General features: G+C 29.2%; 1 protein-coding gene across 3 annotated transcripts in view; it reads right to left on the reverse strand.

Moving 5' to 3' along the window:
* Positions 1-696: 696 nt before the first annotated feature.
* Positions 697-19,528, reverse strand: part of LOC107456699 (uncharacterized) — an 87,893-nt gene continuing 69,061 nt past the window's right edge. For 2 of the 3 annotated variants that reach the window (XM_043055139.2, XM_043055134.2), the window contains 8 exons: positions 17,829-17,898; positions 13,563-13,646; positions 12,431-12,502; positions 8,906-9,004; positions 8,782-8,823; positions 6,684-6,704; positions 2,878-2,937; positions 697-1,286 (listed from right to left, as the gene is read on the reverse strand). In XM_043055139.2, coding sequence (XP_042911073.1) covers positions 966-1,286; positions 2,878-2,937; positions 6,684-6,704; positions 8,782-8,823; positions 8,906-9,004; positions 12,431-12,502; positions 13,563-13,646; positions 17,829-17,888 — 759 coding nt within the window. In that variant the 5' untranslated portion in view covers positions 17,889-17,898 and the 3' untranslated portion in view covers positions 697-965. The remainder of the gene's footprint in view (positions 1,287-2,877; positions 2,938-6,683; positions 6,705-8,781; positions 8,824-8,905; positions 9,005-12,430; positions 12,503-13,562; positions 13,647-17,828; positions 17,899-19,528) is intronic. The other variant, XM_043055153.2, reaches the window with a different exon arrangement.

The following is a 19,528-nucleotide window of genomic DNA, read 5'->3' on the forward strand; positions in this document are numbered from 1 at the left end:
TGAAATCTAAATATTTTAAATTCTTATAAAAATTGGAATTTATTCGAGTGTTTGTATAATATTAACAGTAATTTTTTTTTACTTTCTTTAAAATGGAACTGTGCACTCTATATTTGAAATTTTATTTTCATTCTAACAACAGGTAACACATGCCATGCTTACTTTGCGTAAACACTGACTGAATTTGTGACGATATAAGGGATATTTTAAGAACCAATTTAGCAAATATTCACCATGAAACTCAAATTTTCAGCACACACATATTTTTACTTGTACCAATCTTTAAAATGAATTTATAAACTTCGCAATTCTGCAGTAAATGTTTTACGATATAAATAGTTAGGATGTCAAATCTTATAGAAGTTAAGTGTAATAAAACTTTTGGAATTGCAAAAGACACTTTAAAAACGATGAAAATTCTTATTAAACTATATACGAGTATTTAGGTAATGGATATCGTAAAAATCATTATTGTTTACATCATCAAATATCGAACTGGAAATGAGGCTAAAATTTAACGCTGCATGGAACAATGTTTAGAATTTAATTTCATAGAATTCGTATCACAAAACCTGCATTTTTAGTTGATAAATAGTTTGTACAGTTGCCAATTTTAACAATGGTCCTTTATACTTTGCGCTTAAACTGTTTATATTTCAGTAATGCGAATTATTTGAGAATAAATAAAATCAAGGATTTCTACAAATACATTTTATTTCGTACATTCCAACAACATTTTACATACATTCGGGTAACTACACCACTATCACCGAAGAAAAATTGATCTAACCCTCTGATCACCATAGAAGAAGGTGTAAAAGAACTACAAATAGCAAGTTTTATTATATATCTTCCTAAGAAACTACTTAATATTTCTGAACTTACATTAAGATTAGTAATACAAAACTCTAACAGTCATTGTGTTTGGTTCTCGGAAGCTTATGAAAATGAGGGCGAGCATCAGATTACTCTGAAACTGGCGTATCCTTAGATACCAAGAAAAAAATCTTTGTACCAGAAAGAGTTTTAATAGCATTGCTTGCCCGTAATGGTAAGTTATTGTATTGGGCAGGGGGTGGGGTAACTTGTTTTTGTAAATTTATTAATCGGAAACCTTTCCTAGAAACCAGTGGATTTATCTCTTCATATGCACTTTTCTCTTCTTCTGAATTTTGGGTTGAATTTCCATCGACGTAATTCACTTCACTCTTTTGAGGTTTAGATTGTCTAGAAATTTGCCTTCTAACTCGAACTGAAGCGATATTTCCATCTACTGGATAATTTATCTGTAATTAAAATGAAAAATAATTATTTCTTATGAATATATCCTTTGGACATTCATAGAATTCGAAACAAAAAGGATTCAATTTTTGTTTATAATACCTCCCAAAAGTCTATAAAATTATTTTGCTTGGTGACTGAAAATTTTAAAGATATTTATAACAGATTTTGAACTTTAATAAAGGGAAAGAAGATTAAATTTTTTTAATTCACATCCTAGTTGGTTCGGAGAAAAAAATAATATATTCCTTCGCCTCACATTTTTTGCACTGAATAGCTAAAAGTATTCAAAGTAGAGAACAATAGCGCGTTCTTTTGAATGAAGCAGACAAGATATATTTAAAATCAGATGAAGAAATTAAATTAATCCAAATTATTATAAAGAGTAATTAAATAATCCCACGAAACTTAAGCGACACTTGATTAGAAATTGTATTCGCTTCATAAACATATAACTAGGAAACTTCACAACATCGGAGAAACTTGACGCTCTTTAAAATTTAGAGGAACACGATAGATATTTCAGTTAACAAGAATACGAGAAATCATCAATTGCTGCACATTGTTGGAATCTTGGACATAAATTCAATTTCGACAATGTAACGCCAACTCATCTTGATGGAGTTTGGAGTCTTGTTTTATTTACATGAATGCTGTTAGAATGCCATAAGATGTGAAAATACATTTTACTCTGATTTGCCCCTCTCGGCCACTGAGGTTTTTCTTGTTCTGTTTTTATATTCTTTTTCTCGCTACTGAAATTTTTCTAGATTTGCTTCTCACCTTTATTTTCCAATTTTCTTTTATAGCTTCACGCTTATATTTCAAATAACTTTTGTTGACTCTCCATCGCGTCTGGAAAGTCTTGAAAATAGACGTCTGTTTTTGAGCTCTTGAGACACATCGACTGTTGCTTCCAATTTGTATATTTTTGAAGCTGATGAAGTTTTTAATCAAGTAACTTTATAAACAGCGTCTTAAAAATATTGGAACAAACTTTTTAGGGAGCAAGGGCTCCTTACAAATATTAAGAATTACATAGGAACCCATTGTAACCATAAATGATTACTAATTTGTGATCTGCTATCCATTATTGTAATGCTTTAGGGAGAAAGAGTACCCAACAGCACTGCTTGGATACCGATTGGTGATCTCATTTTTGCCTGATTCAACGACCCATTATTTAATTCCGTGGTGAGTTTTTAAAACTATACTGTATTTTGAGCCAGACTAGTATGTATTAGATTTCGTGGCAAGAGTAGTCTATACTTATGTCTAGGCGAAGGAACTCTTGGATGTGCGACCGTGCCTAGATGTAACATACTGGTAAAATAATTTGAATAAAATGGTAGCATAATTTGAAATAAATAATGTAACTTTCTTTAAAACATAGCTTGGAGACAGAAACCGATTGCAGATTTGACTTCGATACGAAATTTAAGTTCTATTTGAAAAATCTCATGCAACCGAAAAATCATTGTTCCTCAGTGGTATCTAAACACTAAGACGGCTTTTAATTGGAGGCCTATGTTTTATTATAAAGTATGGATCGAGTTATATGTTGTTAGTCAAATAATAATGACAAGGAAAACTTACACCGCAGTTTACTTCCATACATTGTGCCTGTGTAAAGGTAAACTTATTTGGTGCTGATTCCTAGAACATAAAGCATCAAATTCAATGTAAGTAATATCAAATTCTATGTAAATAATCTTATCAGAATTCACAATCATAAGTCATATATTACGGCAGTAGTTAGGTAGTTGTATTAGTTGTATAAAACAATACATTATGTTAATGTATTTCTTAATTTCATTCTTAGATATTTTTATGCTTTAGTTTACTATATGCAGCGCAAAAAAAAAATATCAGCCTGGATAGATTTCATTCAAATAATTAGATTTTCACTTTAAGATTTTTCAATATGTCAAACTTAATAAGTTTCAAAAGTAACCACAAATATGCTAATTAATTAATGCTAACTATTAATTAAGATACGAAATTAGTTACAAATATGCAATTCCTTAAAGAAAACACTTTTTTTTTTAAACTTTTGGATTTTTGACTCATATAATTTTAGAAAAAAGTAGAACATATATATATATATATATATATTCATGTCATCATTCATATCAGCATACTTCTTTTGATGAATTTATACGAAAAATTTGCGTTCATAATTTGAGTAGAACGTATGTTAGAAATATTAGCTGAACACACCTTATTACAGCTATAAGAGAATTTGTAATCCAAACAAATTTTTTTTTATCTATCCTATTTTAATAGAAAGAAAACCTGAAGTTAAGAAAAAAAAACAGATAAAGATTCTAAAAAAGCGCATCCTTGAAATCCTTTAACGATTTTCTATTTTTAGTGTTTGCTGCTTAAAAAAATTAGATTCATCAAGACATTTTTTGATGACAAATTATACCGCATTAATATCCTGCAAATTGTAGTAAAATTGGAAATACGTTTTAACAACTTTTAAGTAAAGGTTTTCAACGTGATCCTTCTTTGAAAGAGCAACTTTCTTATTCTTAGTTGCGGAATAAGTTTAAACGTAAAAATAATAGTGAAGTTCAAATATTTCACAGGGTTCGATCCTGAGGAACGGAACTTGAAGCTCATTCAACTTCAGATCAATGGGAGTCACCTTGTGTGGGAAGTAAAGGTGGTCGGTGCCAAATGCGGACCACGTACATTAAAATAATTTATTTCACGGAGGGTGTCCAATTACTTAAAAAAATGCATGTGTATACTTCTTTTGTGTTCCTTTATGGACAATGTCCAATTTTCTACGATGGACTTTTACGTAGCAATTTTTATTTTATGGGCAATGCTGCTTATTTTACAGGCTGACCATATATTTGCTAAAACGTAAAACTGCAGGAGATCAGTTTTTTTTTTAAGTTTTAAATATTATTTTCTTCAAACTCAGTCTGAAATCTCATAAATTTTAAATGGATTCTTTACTCTGCACAGATGAGTCAGATAGTAACGGATGAATTATAACAGATGCACTTATTAAGAATAATTATGAGATCGAAAACATATTTATTACATGTGCATGTTTTAAATAAGAGAATCAGACATTTTAAAACAGATGCTCGCTTTTTCAGTTTATTCCATGAAACGTAAAAATGCCCCAATTTCTCGCTTGATGTTTTGTTTAGCTGAAATTCAATAAACAGCCGCAACCATTTTATGTTGTTTTGTTTTTCTTTAGATGCTTCGATAAAAAAATACATCCGTGCTATGCTGACAAAATACGTTGTATTTTCATTTAACTAGTTCTTATTTTGTACAGTTCAAACATTATATGGTAATAAATATAATATTAGATTAATAATAAGAATATGCAACAATAATGGTATGCAATAATGATGATGTGTAATAATAAAGCTATAGTATAATAATATTACTCTTATAACGTTAATCAATATAAAATATATTTTGTACAACAATGTCAAAATAAATAAAATCATCTCACGGTCCAACGCAATTTTCTACAATGTGTGTATCAATAAAAGACTAACATAACCCCGGAAAGAGAACTGGATTTGTCTCTTCTCGTTGCCAAAAGCAACGACTAAACTGAGTTAGAAAACTAAACTTTAAGTTACTCATAAAGTTGAAGTAGTATTTTAGACAGCAATAACCCAATGAATGAATTTCAAGAATCAGGTCACGAGTTGATGGAATAATTCAATTTTATTCACTTTTCTTCAGTATTTGGATAAATATTTCAAACTTAAGCTTGTCTTAGAATTGTAATACTTTCCCGTTTTTCAAAAAATAGCCAAATTTTATTGAGATATGAGCAATTAAAAGGAAAAAAAAAATAATGTTACACATTCTTTATCACTTTCAAAATTGATTTTGAAATTTATATATTGGAGTTTTGAGTTTAAAAAGTAAATAACATAAAGAAAAGTTATTGCGTTTATGAATTCAAAATAGGAAAATTTCTTCAAATTCAACGTGAGAAGTATAAAAGAAAAAAATAAATAAATAAATTTAAAAAAAATAGCTGCCACCGATTAGCACTTGAACTATCTTTTTAAATAAGTACAATTTCATGCATTTTAAGTTTAAAATCTTACAGTCAAAAATCACGACAATATGTAAGCATAATAAACTCCCATTATTGAAGTGAAAATAAATTCAATTTTTGTCTCTTTGCATGGTATCGTGGTGAAAAGTAGGGAGATCAAACCTCTCTGTATCCATGCATGTATATTTGTGCTGCTTTTTCCTTATATGTTCTACCTATTACTCAGTGTGCTTCGTTTTGGGTATATAAGCTTTTATATTGCATAAACAATTCAAATAAAAAATTAGAAACCAAAAACCGGCATAAAAAAGTTTTTTTGTGTATCATTGAATTTTCATCTTCATTTCAATATTTGAATTTTTAATTTCATTTTCTTATTTAGTTTTTTTCCATTAGGGGGCCTCGGGCACAGTCAGGTTTTAGTTTAGCCACTGACTACAGAAAGGCTCCTGTGTGTTAGCAGGCAGTGTGTCCTCTAATGAAGTGCTATTTTTAGTAATGAAGTGCTATCTTTGGTACATATCTTTAGAATTTCGTTTTTGCTTGCTTTTGGTTTCTAGCTTTCTATTTAAATTTTTTATCTAAGAAAAATTTGGTTTTTGCTGCTTTTAGCCTGCTTCCATTTAGACTTACTATATTAAAGTTCGTTTCTTAAAGTTTTCTTGATATTTGCTTAAATCAATTTCACACTTTAATTAGGCTTTTATATTGCATTTAACAAATAAGTAAGTATAAATATGTCAATAAATTAAATACATATTATGCTGAATTTAAATTTCTGATACCTTCGACCTTTCTTTAGCTATTTTTGAAAGTACGACAGTAATGTTTTGATCAAAAGAGCGAAGTGGTCAAAGGTGTTCTTGAAAAAAAAACACTCTTATACGATCGAATCTAAAAGTATGTTTATTCATTCACTTATTGTTGAAAATTATTCAGAATGTAAGCAATTTTATGTCATAACTTTTTCCTTAAATATCCTGTTTAATACGCTATCAACTGTGTAAGCGAGAAGAAAAAACTTAATACAATTGCTGGGCACAGAATGTTATTCGGGAATTTAGTGGTATTTGCAATTGCTAATGAGAATTAGCAACTACCAACTGTCTTATTTTGAACTTTTAATAATACTAAATCATACCTTGAAACAGAAAAAAAGTCTTAAACTAACAAAGGACACGGGATGAAATCCCTTTAATTTTAAAATTCTTTTCTAAAAATTTGTGCAGACTAACTCATTTTGCATTAGATAAAGATTAAATTAACATTTAAATGCTTAACATTAAAAAAAGAATTAAAATAATATCTAATAATATTGATCAAAAATAAGTGAGTTAAGTATACTTACAGAACCTTCGCAGGCTTTCAACTATAAATAAAGAAAGAAAACAAATTAAATAAATAATCAACTGACAAACATTTTCCCAACATAGGAAAGAAGGGAACACCTCGAAAAAATTAATACATTTAACAAGTTTATATTCAGTTTAAATTGCTTATACATTTGGAATTTAAATATAAATTTCCTTTATAATTTTTATATGCAATAGCATCCAACAAAAATAAAACAGATAAGTTTTAGTGACTTGGACATAGAGAAGTAAAAGCAAACATTTTATCTTTTTTGTTGTAAAGAACCGAGCCAAATATAAAATTCTTTAATCAAAAATTTTCAGCCAATTAGCATAACATAGCGTGAACTATATTTATCTGTGTAATTTATATTAATAATAAAATAAGAAAAGTCAAATTTCAATTCTCCATTTCGCCATTGGAGACCAAATAATGGTGCTCATGATTCAGTTTGGCTATAAAACGTTGAGTTTCTACCATAGTTTTCCTTCAGTTGTGACTTTTCAGTTGATAAAAATTAAAAATGAAGAGCAATAGTCTAAGACATTAAAAAGGAGCTTAATTAAATGTGCAAATATGAGCATCATAGAAGACTATGTCATACGATGTGCTCATATGTGGGCTTTTTGTACGACTTTGGGTTGGTAACCAAAATAAACTTTTACATTTTGGATACAGGCGATAAGGATTCATTCCATACACTTAAACCCAATTTTATTTAATAAACAATCGGTCGTTGAGTTGGCAAAGAGGATAAAATCAAAATTTTATGTTCGTTGCATAAACATTGATTTAGGTTCTGGAGAAGTTTCAGGAAAGTTCATCAAGATTCCCGAATATGAAACAGATTACGTAATATTTTAATGATATTCTACCAGCCATAATAGCTTCCTTTGAAAAAGGCTTCATCTGTTGCATTATAGACTGAAGACAGTTTGCAGAGATTCTTTAAAGGCAGAGAAACTTCATAATTTGCTTACTATTTCTGAAAATTGATTCTTCCCCTAACAGAGCTTGATGCTAAGCTTAAATTTGACATATAGTATTTTTAGTGTCTAGAAGCAGTGGCGTAAGGACACGATGCATTGGCTTACAAATAAGAAATGTTAATAGCATTGGAACATTTCCAATGTCTTAAATATCTGATTTTTTTTAATGTCAATGTTGTGTGGATAGCATTAGAATCAGTGAAAAAAATGAAATGTTTCATACTTTATAACCTTCGCTAAACAGCCGACCAATTGCTTGAGTTTACGACTGCTAATGTTCAACTCCGTAGCCTTGTAGTTTTGAACCCAATTGTGGAGGCAAGAGAACTCTTGGATCAAGTATTGAGGGAAATTTGCTTTCGTGCAAGATTTTTTTTTCTCTTTATGGAACTATTCCGCATTTGCTTTACATGGAGACGAAATCTGCGAAAAACTCTCACGGTTAGCCTAACGACAAGTGGATTCTAGCACATGATTCGTCTACCACTGAGGATATCAGGACAGTAATCGGTGTGAGCTAGGTGCGGAATTCATGGTTGGGATTTGAACTCAGTGAACCTCATTGGGAGGCGAGCACTCTATCCTTTGAGACATATTGGCATTTTTAAGTAATAAACGTGTTTTCGTTTTCTACACTCTTTTGGCAAGGGGTAAAAATTCTGGTAAAATTCTAGACCGCACTGTACAGTAATAAAATTTATGTAAAAAATTAGCTTAATTCGGATTAATAAAACCGATTCATAACGGTATTTAAACTATTCATTTGTTAATTTTTCGTAAATATGGTAATGGTTTATGGGGTTTTCCAAACTATTATTCTCATTTCCTCTTATATAGCAAGAAATACAAAATTAAAAAAAGAAAAAAATTAACCAAATGAAGGACTTTTATGACATGCTCAAATAACATGATAAAGTTACCGAATTTTACCACATATTTATAAATACACACTTTATTATTAATTCTACCAAAATTGTTACTTAATGTTTCGGTAAAAATTACCGAACTTTTGGTGTTCCAATAAATCCAAAAATACTCTAAATTTTACCATATTCTAGTAGTTTGGATCATATATATATATATATATGCCTATTTTATACTTACAATAGATTCATAAGCTGCATTTGGACACCGGAAACATTTTGGCTGGAAAATATATGAGATTCATTATTATTTTTATAACAACACTTCATGTCGAGTAATTGCTCTAAAGAATATTTTGAATTACCTGGTATTCCAATGGATTTCTAGAGAAGATGCATACATTTGTGTAACTGCCAGTTTGATTATTGATATCAAAATCTGTATAGGGAAGTAGCCAATCAAACTGAAATAAAAGGTTGCTTTAAGCGGTACAAAGTTCAAAAATTTTCATTGTTTTATTAGTAGCTTTTTTAATTCTACTTTCGATTTGTACGAGTTTCAAGAATACAAGAATATTATTATGAAATTTTATTTTTATATCATTTCATACTGACCAACGAGATCCTCAATTTGGAAAAGAAAGAAAAAATCAAACACTCGAGGTTCAAGTTTATATACGTTCCCTAAAATTTAATTCAATCAGGTTTGTGACATAGAGTATCCAAACAGAAATGCAAAAGTTAATCTTCATTTTGAAGTGCAATATTATTCAACAATTTCAAGTTTCTTGTCTCATATTATATTTTGATTGCGCCAACATTCAAATAAAATAAGTAGTTATTTATGCAGAGAGCTACGAATTTTACACTTTGGTGTTCACCCCTATTGTCGTATAAACTTAAGCAACATCCAATACGGAGATCTTTTAAAATCATAGTGAAGTAATTTTGTAAGAGAAATTGCTTTTATTTTTGGCTTTAAACAAGCTATTCAAACTCATTTGAACATTCTACCTCGATTCCGCTACATGTTCAATCTCTCTCCTGTTTGGTCAGCAATAGTAAATTAGACAATATAAATCTTTAGAATTTTTTCTTGAACTTTTAAATATCAGAGGTAAATGCCATAAAACAAACTACCACCCATGTTTAAAATAAAGTTAATAAATGTCACATTTGTTGCAAATTACTAAATTTTACGTAATGCGAAATGTAAATCAACCGTCAAAAGTGGAAAAGCAATTTAAAAAAATCTGTTTTTTTTTCTCGTTTTTTTATTCATATTTCTAGCAATTTTACAGTGAGTGAAAAGAAAATGAGATAAATAAAAAACGAGCTCCCTAAAATGATCTAATTTGCTCGTACTAAGTCTCAATCTTAGAGCTTTGAAGGCCCCTCTTTAAATATGGTAATTAATTAGTACAGATTATGTATTTTAGTACAGACCATATATTAAGTTACGGAATCCAGTACAAAAACGTCGTTCTATGTTTAAATAAACATACTCTTTCTTTTCGATGGATTCATATTTCTGACCCTTAAATAATGGGAGTTAGTAAGAATCTAGAAAATATCATTGAAATAGTACAAACAAAGTAGTGGTCGGAAGTTTAGATCCCTCAAGGTTAATGTAAGTTTTTGAGTGTTTCGTCATTACTCTAAAAATAAGGAATTAATTAAGAAAAAGATAAACGACTACTTAACGTGATTATTCAACGACAATTCTATGCAATATGTAATTATTTATAATTTTTTTCAAATTTTTTTTTTCAATTTCCCAAATAATAATGATCCAAAAAAGTTGAATTTCATCCTTATAAATTTTTACACGATTTTAATCTACGTAGTTTTGCAGATAAAATCAAAGTTTCAAGGTAATTGATAAATAAGTTCTTCAGAAAAAAATAAAAATAAGACTTCTGTAAAATTATGAATTGAATTGAATTGAATGTATGGCTTAGTGGCACAAAGTTCAAAAAAGGACAAGCTGCTCCATACAATACGGTAAAACAGTTCAATAGACAAAGCACAGGCACCACTTTATTTGTCATACCATTATAACTGATAAAATTGTATAAGTTTGTATCTGTAAAATTATGAAATATTCCGGAAGTGAAACTAACATTAAGGGACCAAACTTTTAACCACTCACTTGTCTAAACTGAATGATTATATTTTCCTGATTTCAGTTATCCCTCATGCTTAATCTATTTTGATGGAAGGTATAATCATTCAGAGAAAGTACATTTTTGTCTCTTTTCATTACTTAGAATATCATCTGCGCTTATTAATTAGCATATTTATGTTGAGGTTTTCAAATCATTAAGATTGAATTCTTGAAGGTGAAAATCGAATAATTAGGGAATTAACTCAGAGTGTTTAATTTTTTTGCACTGTGTTAAACAATTAAAAAATAGTAACCTAATTAAATTTAGATATTATCGCTAGAACGCAGACAGCACTAACACAATCCTTTTTATGTCTGGAGAAGGAAGCCATTAAGATGGGATTAAGAATCAATGAAAATAAAACTAAATATATGCCCTGCACAAAAGCTGGCTATGAAGAAACACAGTTTGAAATTGGAGCATACAAATTCGAAGCCGTTGATAGCTTTACCTATTTGGGGTCTAAGATTAGCAACAAAAATGACACTACACAAGAAATACACACGAGAATCACGATGGCCAATAAGTATTTTTATGGCCTAAGAAAATATCTTAAGTCAAGCCTAATAAAAAGAAAAACAAAAGTGTTACTCTATAAATGTCTTATACGATCAGTGCTTACATACGCATGTGAGACCTGGACAATGACCCGTGGAGATGAAAATATGATAGCTAGTTTTGAGAGAAAAATACTGCGAAGCATTTTTGGTGGAATAAGTAAAAACGGTACCTGGTTTAGAAGATCAAACACGGAACTTTACAAAGCATATAAAGAACCTGATGTCATTAAATTTATCAAAATTCAAAGGATTAAATGGGCAGGCCACATTATAAGAATGGAGGATAGCAGGACAACCAAAAAAGTTTTCTGTGCCAGGCCAACAGGTACAAGAAAAAGAGGACGACCAAACCTAAGATTTTTAGACTGCCTTGAAAAGGACCTACAAGTTTTAAAGATAATAAACTGGAGAATCTTGGCTAAGGGAAGAATGTCTTGGCATAGGCTTGTTGAGAAGGCCAAGGCCCATCCTGGGCTGTCGTGCCAATGAGAAGAAGAAGAAGAATTAAATTTTCAAAAAAAGCCTTTTCTATGTAAAAATAAAATTTTCAATACTTGTTCGGACCACCTATAAATGAACAAGAGAAAAATAATTGCACTGAGAATTTATTAATTGGTTAGATTAACTTTCGTGTGTAAATGCTCTTAATTGCTATAATACTTCGAATTAAAAGATAAGAAACTTACAAAATTATTGTCAGGCACGTCAACAAAAGAGTCCTATAGCTATATAGCATTGATATCTATTGCTACGGATATTATCAATCCCGGAGTAAAAGGCCTTTAAACTTATAAAGGAAAATATTTGATATGTCTGGCAATTTCTCCTATTTGGTGTGAATTTACAGCTAGATAATAACTCATATATTAGGACAAAAAATATTTTTTCAGTAAATGTATCAATATTTTAAATTGTTTATGTCTAATAGGGGTTAAAAAACAGCTTATTCATATTCATAAATAAGCCAATATAAAAATTAAACATTTCTGATTGATTCTTATGTGAAATTGCCTTGCAAATGAATAAAAACCCTTAGCCGTGAATATACGTCAATAATAGCGTGTAAAGAATCGTAAATAATAAGAGTTTTCAAAATTTTATTCATTTGCTTTTTTTTCTTTTTTAAACGAAAAACCTTGTAAGTATGTAAAAATGCGATTACCAATGCACGTGTTTCACGCTTTCTTGATGAACCGGGCGCCAATATAAACCTTGAAGACAGAGTGTTTGTAGCCTACGGAAGGAAACTCTTTAAGTTGGAAGATAATTTATTTAAAGAAAATCAAAGAAAAATTTAAATTTTTTAGGCATATCTTACATGGATTATACGCAAAAACAAATATCAGTGCATGACTTTAAATTTTTATCCAACATGTGACGCATAACATAAAATTATTGTGTCAGTCAACCTTTAATATATGTAATAAATCCTGAAGTATTTTAGTACCAAATATGCAAATACCAAATACATAAAAAAATATTTAGTACCAAATGCATAAAAAAATATTTATATTCATTATAAAACCTGCGTAAACCTGTGAAACCTTATTGTCCCTCTGAGGGGGAATTACCCCGTTTAATTCACTTAAAATTAACTGGATTGTTATTTCAAAGTTATTTAACTTGGTATTAGAATTTATTAAAATATTCAACGTGCTTTGAAAATATCTGTCAATATTTTCTGTAAATATCTAGTTATAGAAAATATGAAATACATTAATGAAAGTTTACCACCATAAGAGGCATGGAAGTGTTCCGTGATGTATTCTACAGTACCACTAATAAGGTATCGTGAAAGTTTTTCTTTCTTTTTTTTCTTAATATGTACAAGAAAAGATTTCTACATACACAAGCGAGGAAATAATACAGTTAATTGGGTACCTACAATTCGAGAAAAAGACCGCTAAAATAAGCTGTGTGGCTAAGGAAGATGGCATGAAGATGCTGGATAAAGAGGATATATATATATATCTTGTAATAAATCGATGCTAGTAAATTATTCTATGTCTAATACGTGTACTATTAAAGAAAGACCTATTAAAAGTCTGAAACTCGTTTAAAACTTATTCATGGAGTTTGAAACTTATTCATTTTTAAGTAAAAGTTTATATTCTATGAAAATTCATTTATTTGTATCAAATACGCCTAAAAACTTATTAACACAACTATAATAACACATTTTCACTATAATAATGTATAATATGTAAGAGATATATCAGAAACGTAAGTAAATATAATATATTTTAATATATAATGTATTATAAACGTAAAGAAAAGTAAGAGTATTTACATACCTTATCACCATTGTTGCCTAGTGTAAGAAAAGAAGACAACGACGAAGTACCCATTAACATCCTTAACAAAGCGGCTAACTGAGCCTAAAGGAAAATGGAAACTATAGGTAAAAGGAATAGACACTGTAAGATTGCGAGTATTTACTTTATGCTTATTTATTAATTATTTTTTAAAGAGGACATGAGAAAAAAAATCTTGAATGTTTAAGGATTTGTATTAGTATTTAATTCAATAATGATTTTGGTTTAGTTTAAAGTTTTAAAAAAAATGTCTTCGCTCCTCTAATTTCAATAAATGCTAAAGCTTTGAATACTTTTTACAATGAACACTTTCACTGGTATTCTTTTTAAATTTTAAAACAACTTATCGCAAAAACTTTTAAGGTCAAGCTTTGAAACTTGAAATTGATCAGATTGTAACTCTAAAAAAACATATTTTAAGAATTTAACTTTAATTCGGCATCAAGAAATTGAAAATTTCGCTTTTAATTCCTGAGAAGTAAGTTTTTAACAAACAAGAAACAAATTCTGATTGCCTTCAATTTTTTAAATTGTAGATATATGAAACTTGTTGAAATGAATTAAATAAAAATAAGATATTAGAATATAAATAAGACATTAGACGTAGAAAATAAAATATAAATAAAAATATATTAATATTAAGGCATATATTTTTAGATGCATGAAAAATGAAAACATCACTCTTAAATATTTAAAATTTCTTTATCTCATAAAAATGTCCCATAGAAGATTTTTAAACAAATTCTGCATATTTATGGAGCAACAATAAAAAGTGTTACAGCATTAAAAAGTTCAAAGGAATTTGTACATTTTTAAAAACAGTTTTTAAATATATACTGAATTCCTTTACATCATCATGATTTAAATGCATATGATTAAATATGCATTTGATTTAAATACAATTGCAAAAAAATTAATAACAAATGAAAGTACTTGAATAGTTTCATGTTTCACCACTGTTTTCTTTTAATATTTAAGGTTTTATGAAATTCTTTTTTCACATTCTTTTGCAATTGTTAAATGTTGTACATGGGCAGTTCTTTTTCAGATTTAGCATTTCTGTCTTCTCTTCATTTTGCTGCAAGGGATAAACCCGCTATTGCTTCTCATTTATCGCAGTTGTTTCTTCGATAAATCGATATTTTTTTAAAACAAAAATTACTATGTTAATGAATTCGATAAATATTATACATTTATGTACGAACATTGTTCTAAGAATATTGTATAATCATTGTTGTTATGTAAATCGTTAATTTTATTACAATGCTGAATGTTAATTGTAATAAAATTAACGACTGCTTGGATTTGAAACATAACTAACTAAACTTAAAAATTAAGAAATACAGAATGTACAATAAGAAGAAATTAATAAGAAATAATTTTACTCGTCAACGCTACATAACAGTACCCTTATATTATTATAACGATTCAAATTGAAAATAGTTGTGCATTAGGCTTTTATATTTCCAATATTTAAAACAATGTAAAAACTTACATCTGGCATAATTGTATCACTTTTTTTTACACTAATTTAAGCTCGATCGTATAAAAATCTCGAGAGAGAGATAAATATATTTTCCAAAGACAATGGATGAATAATCATTATTTAAAACAAAATATTAAGATACAGTTATGTCTATAAGCAAAAATGACTCTTTCTGTACTCTAAATTTTAACTTAGCAGTTGTATATGTGCTGAAAATGCAATGCACACTGCAATGCGTCCAGCAGGATATTTTTGAAATTCAAGTTAGACACTAAATTTAAATATTATATTTGAGTTTATATTTATCTTATGGTGATTTATGCACAATTTTCTGATCATATTCACAAATTTAAATTTCAATGCTTTATAATATTTGATCTGAAAAACAAAATTCAATGCAAAATTTAGCACTCAAAACCGCTTATCATTTTCACATGCAGAATTTTTTTTTCAAATACTATTTTAACAAAAACTATAGAATGAAATTTGTTTTTATTATTATTTTGTTTATGTATTTATTTATTCCGTATAATCAAAGAGTCATAACCACTGCTTGCCACCGTTCGCCAGACTATGAAGCACAGAACGCAGTTCATTTCAGATCACATTGTTTAAGGTGTTTTTTTCACTTAGTCTTGTTTACTACCGCATTTATACTTTAATGTCTTTTATGTTACTTAAAAATTTTTTAATTAATTTAAAAAAATATTTTTTGAATTATTACTTAACTAACTATTATTATTACTTAATTGCTGACTGTCACTCACCAGCACTCGAACCTTATTTTGATATTTTAGTTCTTACTATTTTCCGAGCTCATAGGGCCCAGTGGTTAAGACTCTGAACTGTCTTCGTGAAGAACTGGTGTTTAGTTTTCAGCAGTGTCCTGAACCCCACCTGGATTTAGATCAATGGGTTCACTTTAGGCCCATGTCCAAGAACTCGTGGTTTTGATCCACGCCTGCCGATGACTTCCCGTATGGTGACTGATGCACGTTAAATCTGCTGAGTCACAAAGTTCTCCATGTCCCCATAACAAATCAATACATCTGGGTGTACTGATCCAGGAGTTTTCGTGTCTTCTAGATTGGTTCAAAATTACAAGGCTACGGAGTTGAACATTAGTAGTCGTAAACCCGAAATTGGGTCGGCTGTTCAACGACGGATATAAAATAAAATAAAATGGATTCGCTTTGTTTTGAAAGTAATGGTGTCTTGTGCGCTGTGCTGACCACATAGCCATAATCATGTTGTTGCTCACGCAATTGTGGAGACTTAGCCTCTATGAAGGATCGAAGAGGTTGGTTCTTTTGTTTACCTCGGAGCTATTGTTAATAAACAGGGCGGAAGTAACGATGATATTTACAAGAGAATCAGAAAAGCTAGATCCGGTTTTAGAGGTCTGTACAATTTTTGGAGAGCCTCAAATATGAAATTAAAAATAAATATCAATAAGGCTATAGATATATAAGGCTATAAACAAAAATAAATATCTATAAGGCTACCGCGCATTCCATTCTTCTGTATAGTGCCGAATGCTGGAATCCCCGGAAATTAGAAAGAGAAACATTTGAAACTTTTTAAAATAGATGCTTAAAAATAATACTAAAAATATTCTGGTCCAATAGTATAAAGATCTTTTAACAAAAGCTAATATACCATCTGTTAATGAAGAAATTTTCAAACGAAGATGGAGATGGCTTGGTCACATACTAAAAACAGATATAAGCAATCCTAAAAACTGCTGCAAGCTTATGGGCGCCTGACGGGAAAAAAAAGCGGGGTGAGTGTGTGGAGTAAAAGAATCGAGGCCTTATGTGACAGCTCGGCGCGAATAGGATAAGTAAGTACGTAATCTCTGTGAAATCTCAGGCCAACTACGGAGTTTTGTGAGAAGATTTTACTCCCTATTACTTGTCCAAGCCGATACGGAGTGGAATTCCTATAGAGGGGTAAAAACTCTAGGTGTTGGACAGAATTTTATTCTTACATTCCCTCTATTGTTATAATTAGATAGGCAATTTCTCCCTATTTAACATATTATTGCTATCAATTCTGCAGTTAAATTGTACAGTAATTGAAAGGAGTAGGAAACACTAAATATCTAAAAAACAACCAAAACTTTGAAATTTCAAAACTCAGAAACAAGGAATAAAATTGAACCCTCTTCAGCCACATAAGTACGAGTATTTAAAATTTTAAAGTTTTACTGCTTTTATTTTTCTGTGTATCAAAAAATCTGCGAAACTTCATTAAAAACATTTACATAGTAAACACTTAATAATTTGTAAATAAACTAATTTTAATATTTTACATATTGATTCATCTTACTGATATCTAAGCATGAGAGTATAAAACTACAAAAAATCGTGATTCTGTCCCTACTGTTCTAGGCAAAACTGAATTACGTAGCCTATAAAATAACTCGAAAACTTATGTCCGTAATAATATGATTTTGATACACGAATTTTTGTTTCTGCAATTTTTTTAAGAAGTATAAAAGACTTATTGTTCTATCGATTAATATTTAAGGTATAAGCAAGATAATGGAGAAAAGAGAAAAATTTTCTAAAATTGTGGCGGAAACGAAGGTATCCAGTACAAAGGCTGAAACAATCGAAAATATTTCAGCACTTGTGTTATACACATAAATGTTAGCACATATATATGTTAGAATTCTTAAGAGATCACGGAGGAGTTAATGAGTTATAATGAAACAATTATGCAATACTGTTTAACAATGAAAGAAAAGTGCATACCTTTGGTATGATTGTAGCTCCAGATAAAATTATACAGCTCAAAAACAAAAATATTTTCATCTCGTTTGCTCTGAAATGAAAGAGACAAAAGATTAATTACAGCTCTTTTTAAAACAGCAAAAATTCTTTCAAATCGAGTGATGTTTTAAACATTTTAGTGATAATAAAATTGCTGGAAAGCATTTGATCATGCATAATTTATTGAAAAAAACATTTAGTGCCAAAATGAGAGATTATTTATAAATTTTTTGCTTACCTGCTAATTTTTATGTTATATCGCCATTTTTTCTTGTTCATTTCAATATTGAATCATTGAAATGAACAAGAAAATTGTTTTATCATTGTTATTATTCCTTTATTATTGAATTATTGTTTGTTTTCTCTGAAATTATTAGAATTCGAGAAAGGGAATTATTGTAAACATTCCAAAATATTTTACTCCACTTTATAAATAATTTCCCACAAATTTGATTGAATGAAAACAACTTGAGTTTATTTTAAGTAAGAGTTCATAAGTAACCATAAGCTTTAGAATATTTAAAAGTTCTTAAAATTACTGATATTCTCAATCAGATAGTTTATTCTTAGAGAATATGAAGAAAAAAAACTAATGATTAATATAAATTCAAATCCATTCTTTTACATTTACATTTTAAAATAAATTCATCTCATCCGTAAAAATAATGATTGTCTCATTAGTGCAGTTTGGCTATTATAGTAACATTTAATAAGGAGAAATAGAGACTATAGTTAAAATAGCTGTCATATTGACTATCCTATATATGTTGAATTCAAAGAAAAGTATTTCCTTTTTAAAAATAAAATTACAGAAACTTTAATTATTTTATGATATATAATTAGGAAAATAAAATTAATAACTAGAAAAAAAATTCTTTCTATATTTATTTTATTTTATGTACCATATGAGATATATTTGTATCAACGGTAAAAGTAAAAAAGAATTAAAAATAATTAATAAAAGTAATTTAATAAGATTGAAATGAATCCGTGTTTTTTGTTTTTTTTGTTTCCTTCTTTGCAACTGGATATCTCATACACCGTTGAAATTTCCATTCCAAATTTGCGGTAAAATGAACAGCAGCAATTTCTCAATGCAGTTAACCTTAAAGTTTACGGGTTGGAACATTGCTTATAACCGTTTACAGCTGGCACGGCTAACAAGATGTGAGTATAAAACTGTACGATTCCTTAACAATTTACCGTGAGTATAAAACTACACGGTTTTCTAACAATTTTCAACTAGCAAGGTTTCTAAACCGTTAAAATAAATTTTAACGGTTCCTTAGAGTTAGGTTATGTTAGGCTTTTTGTTCGGAAATGGAAATTAGATTTAGCTTGTAGCTTAGTTGTGTATTGTCAAATGAAATGGAATGTGTTTAATTTAATCATTACAGGGAATGTGGCTTAGTTAGTTTATTTAGAGGTACCATCTATCTTGAAAAATGGGAAGTACTAGAATTTTTTCTTAAGCTGCTCTGTAATTTTACCATTAATGCTTGAAAGACAGTTTTGTATTCTAATAGTCCAGGTTCACCGATTAAGGGTTGCAAGGCTGTGGAAACTCTTCATGTGTTGAAGAAGTTGAGATTTAATCTCCCACTAAGCAGGCCATGATAGTGACATGTTAATCCTTTTAGGCTATAGTATGTAACCACCTGAAAAAACTAAGTGGCTTTTTT

Source organism: Parasteatoda tepidariorum, chromosome 5 (assembly GCF_043381705.1).
Source record: "Parasteatoda tepidariorum isolate YZ-2023 chromosome 5, CAS_Ptep_4.0, whole genome shotgun sequence".
NCBI classification, from domain to species: domain Eukaryota; kingdom Metazoa; phylum Arthropoda; class Arachnida; order Araneae; family Theridiidae; genus Parasteatoda; species Parasteatoda tepidariorum.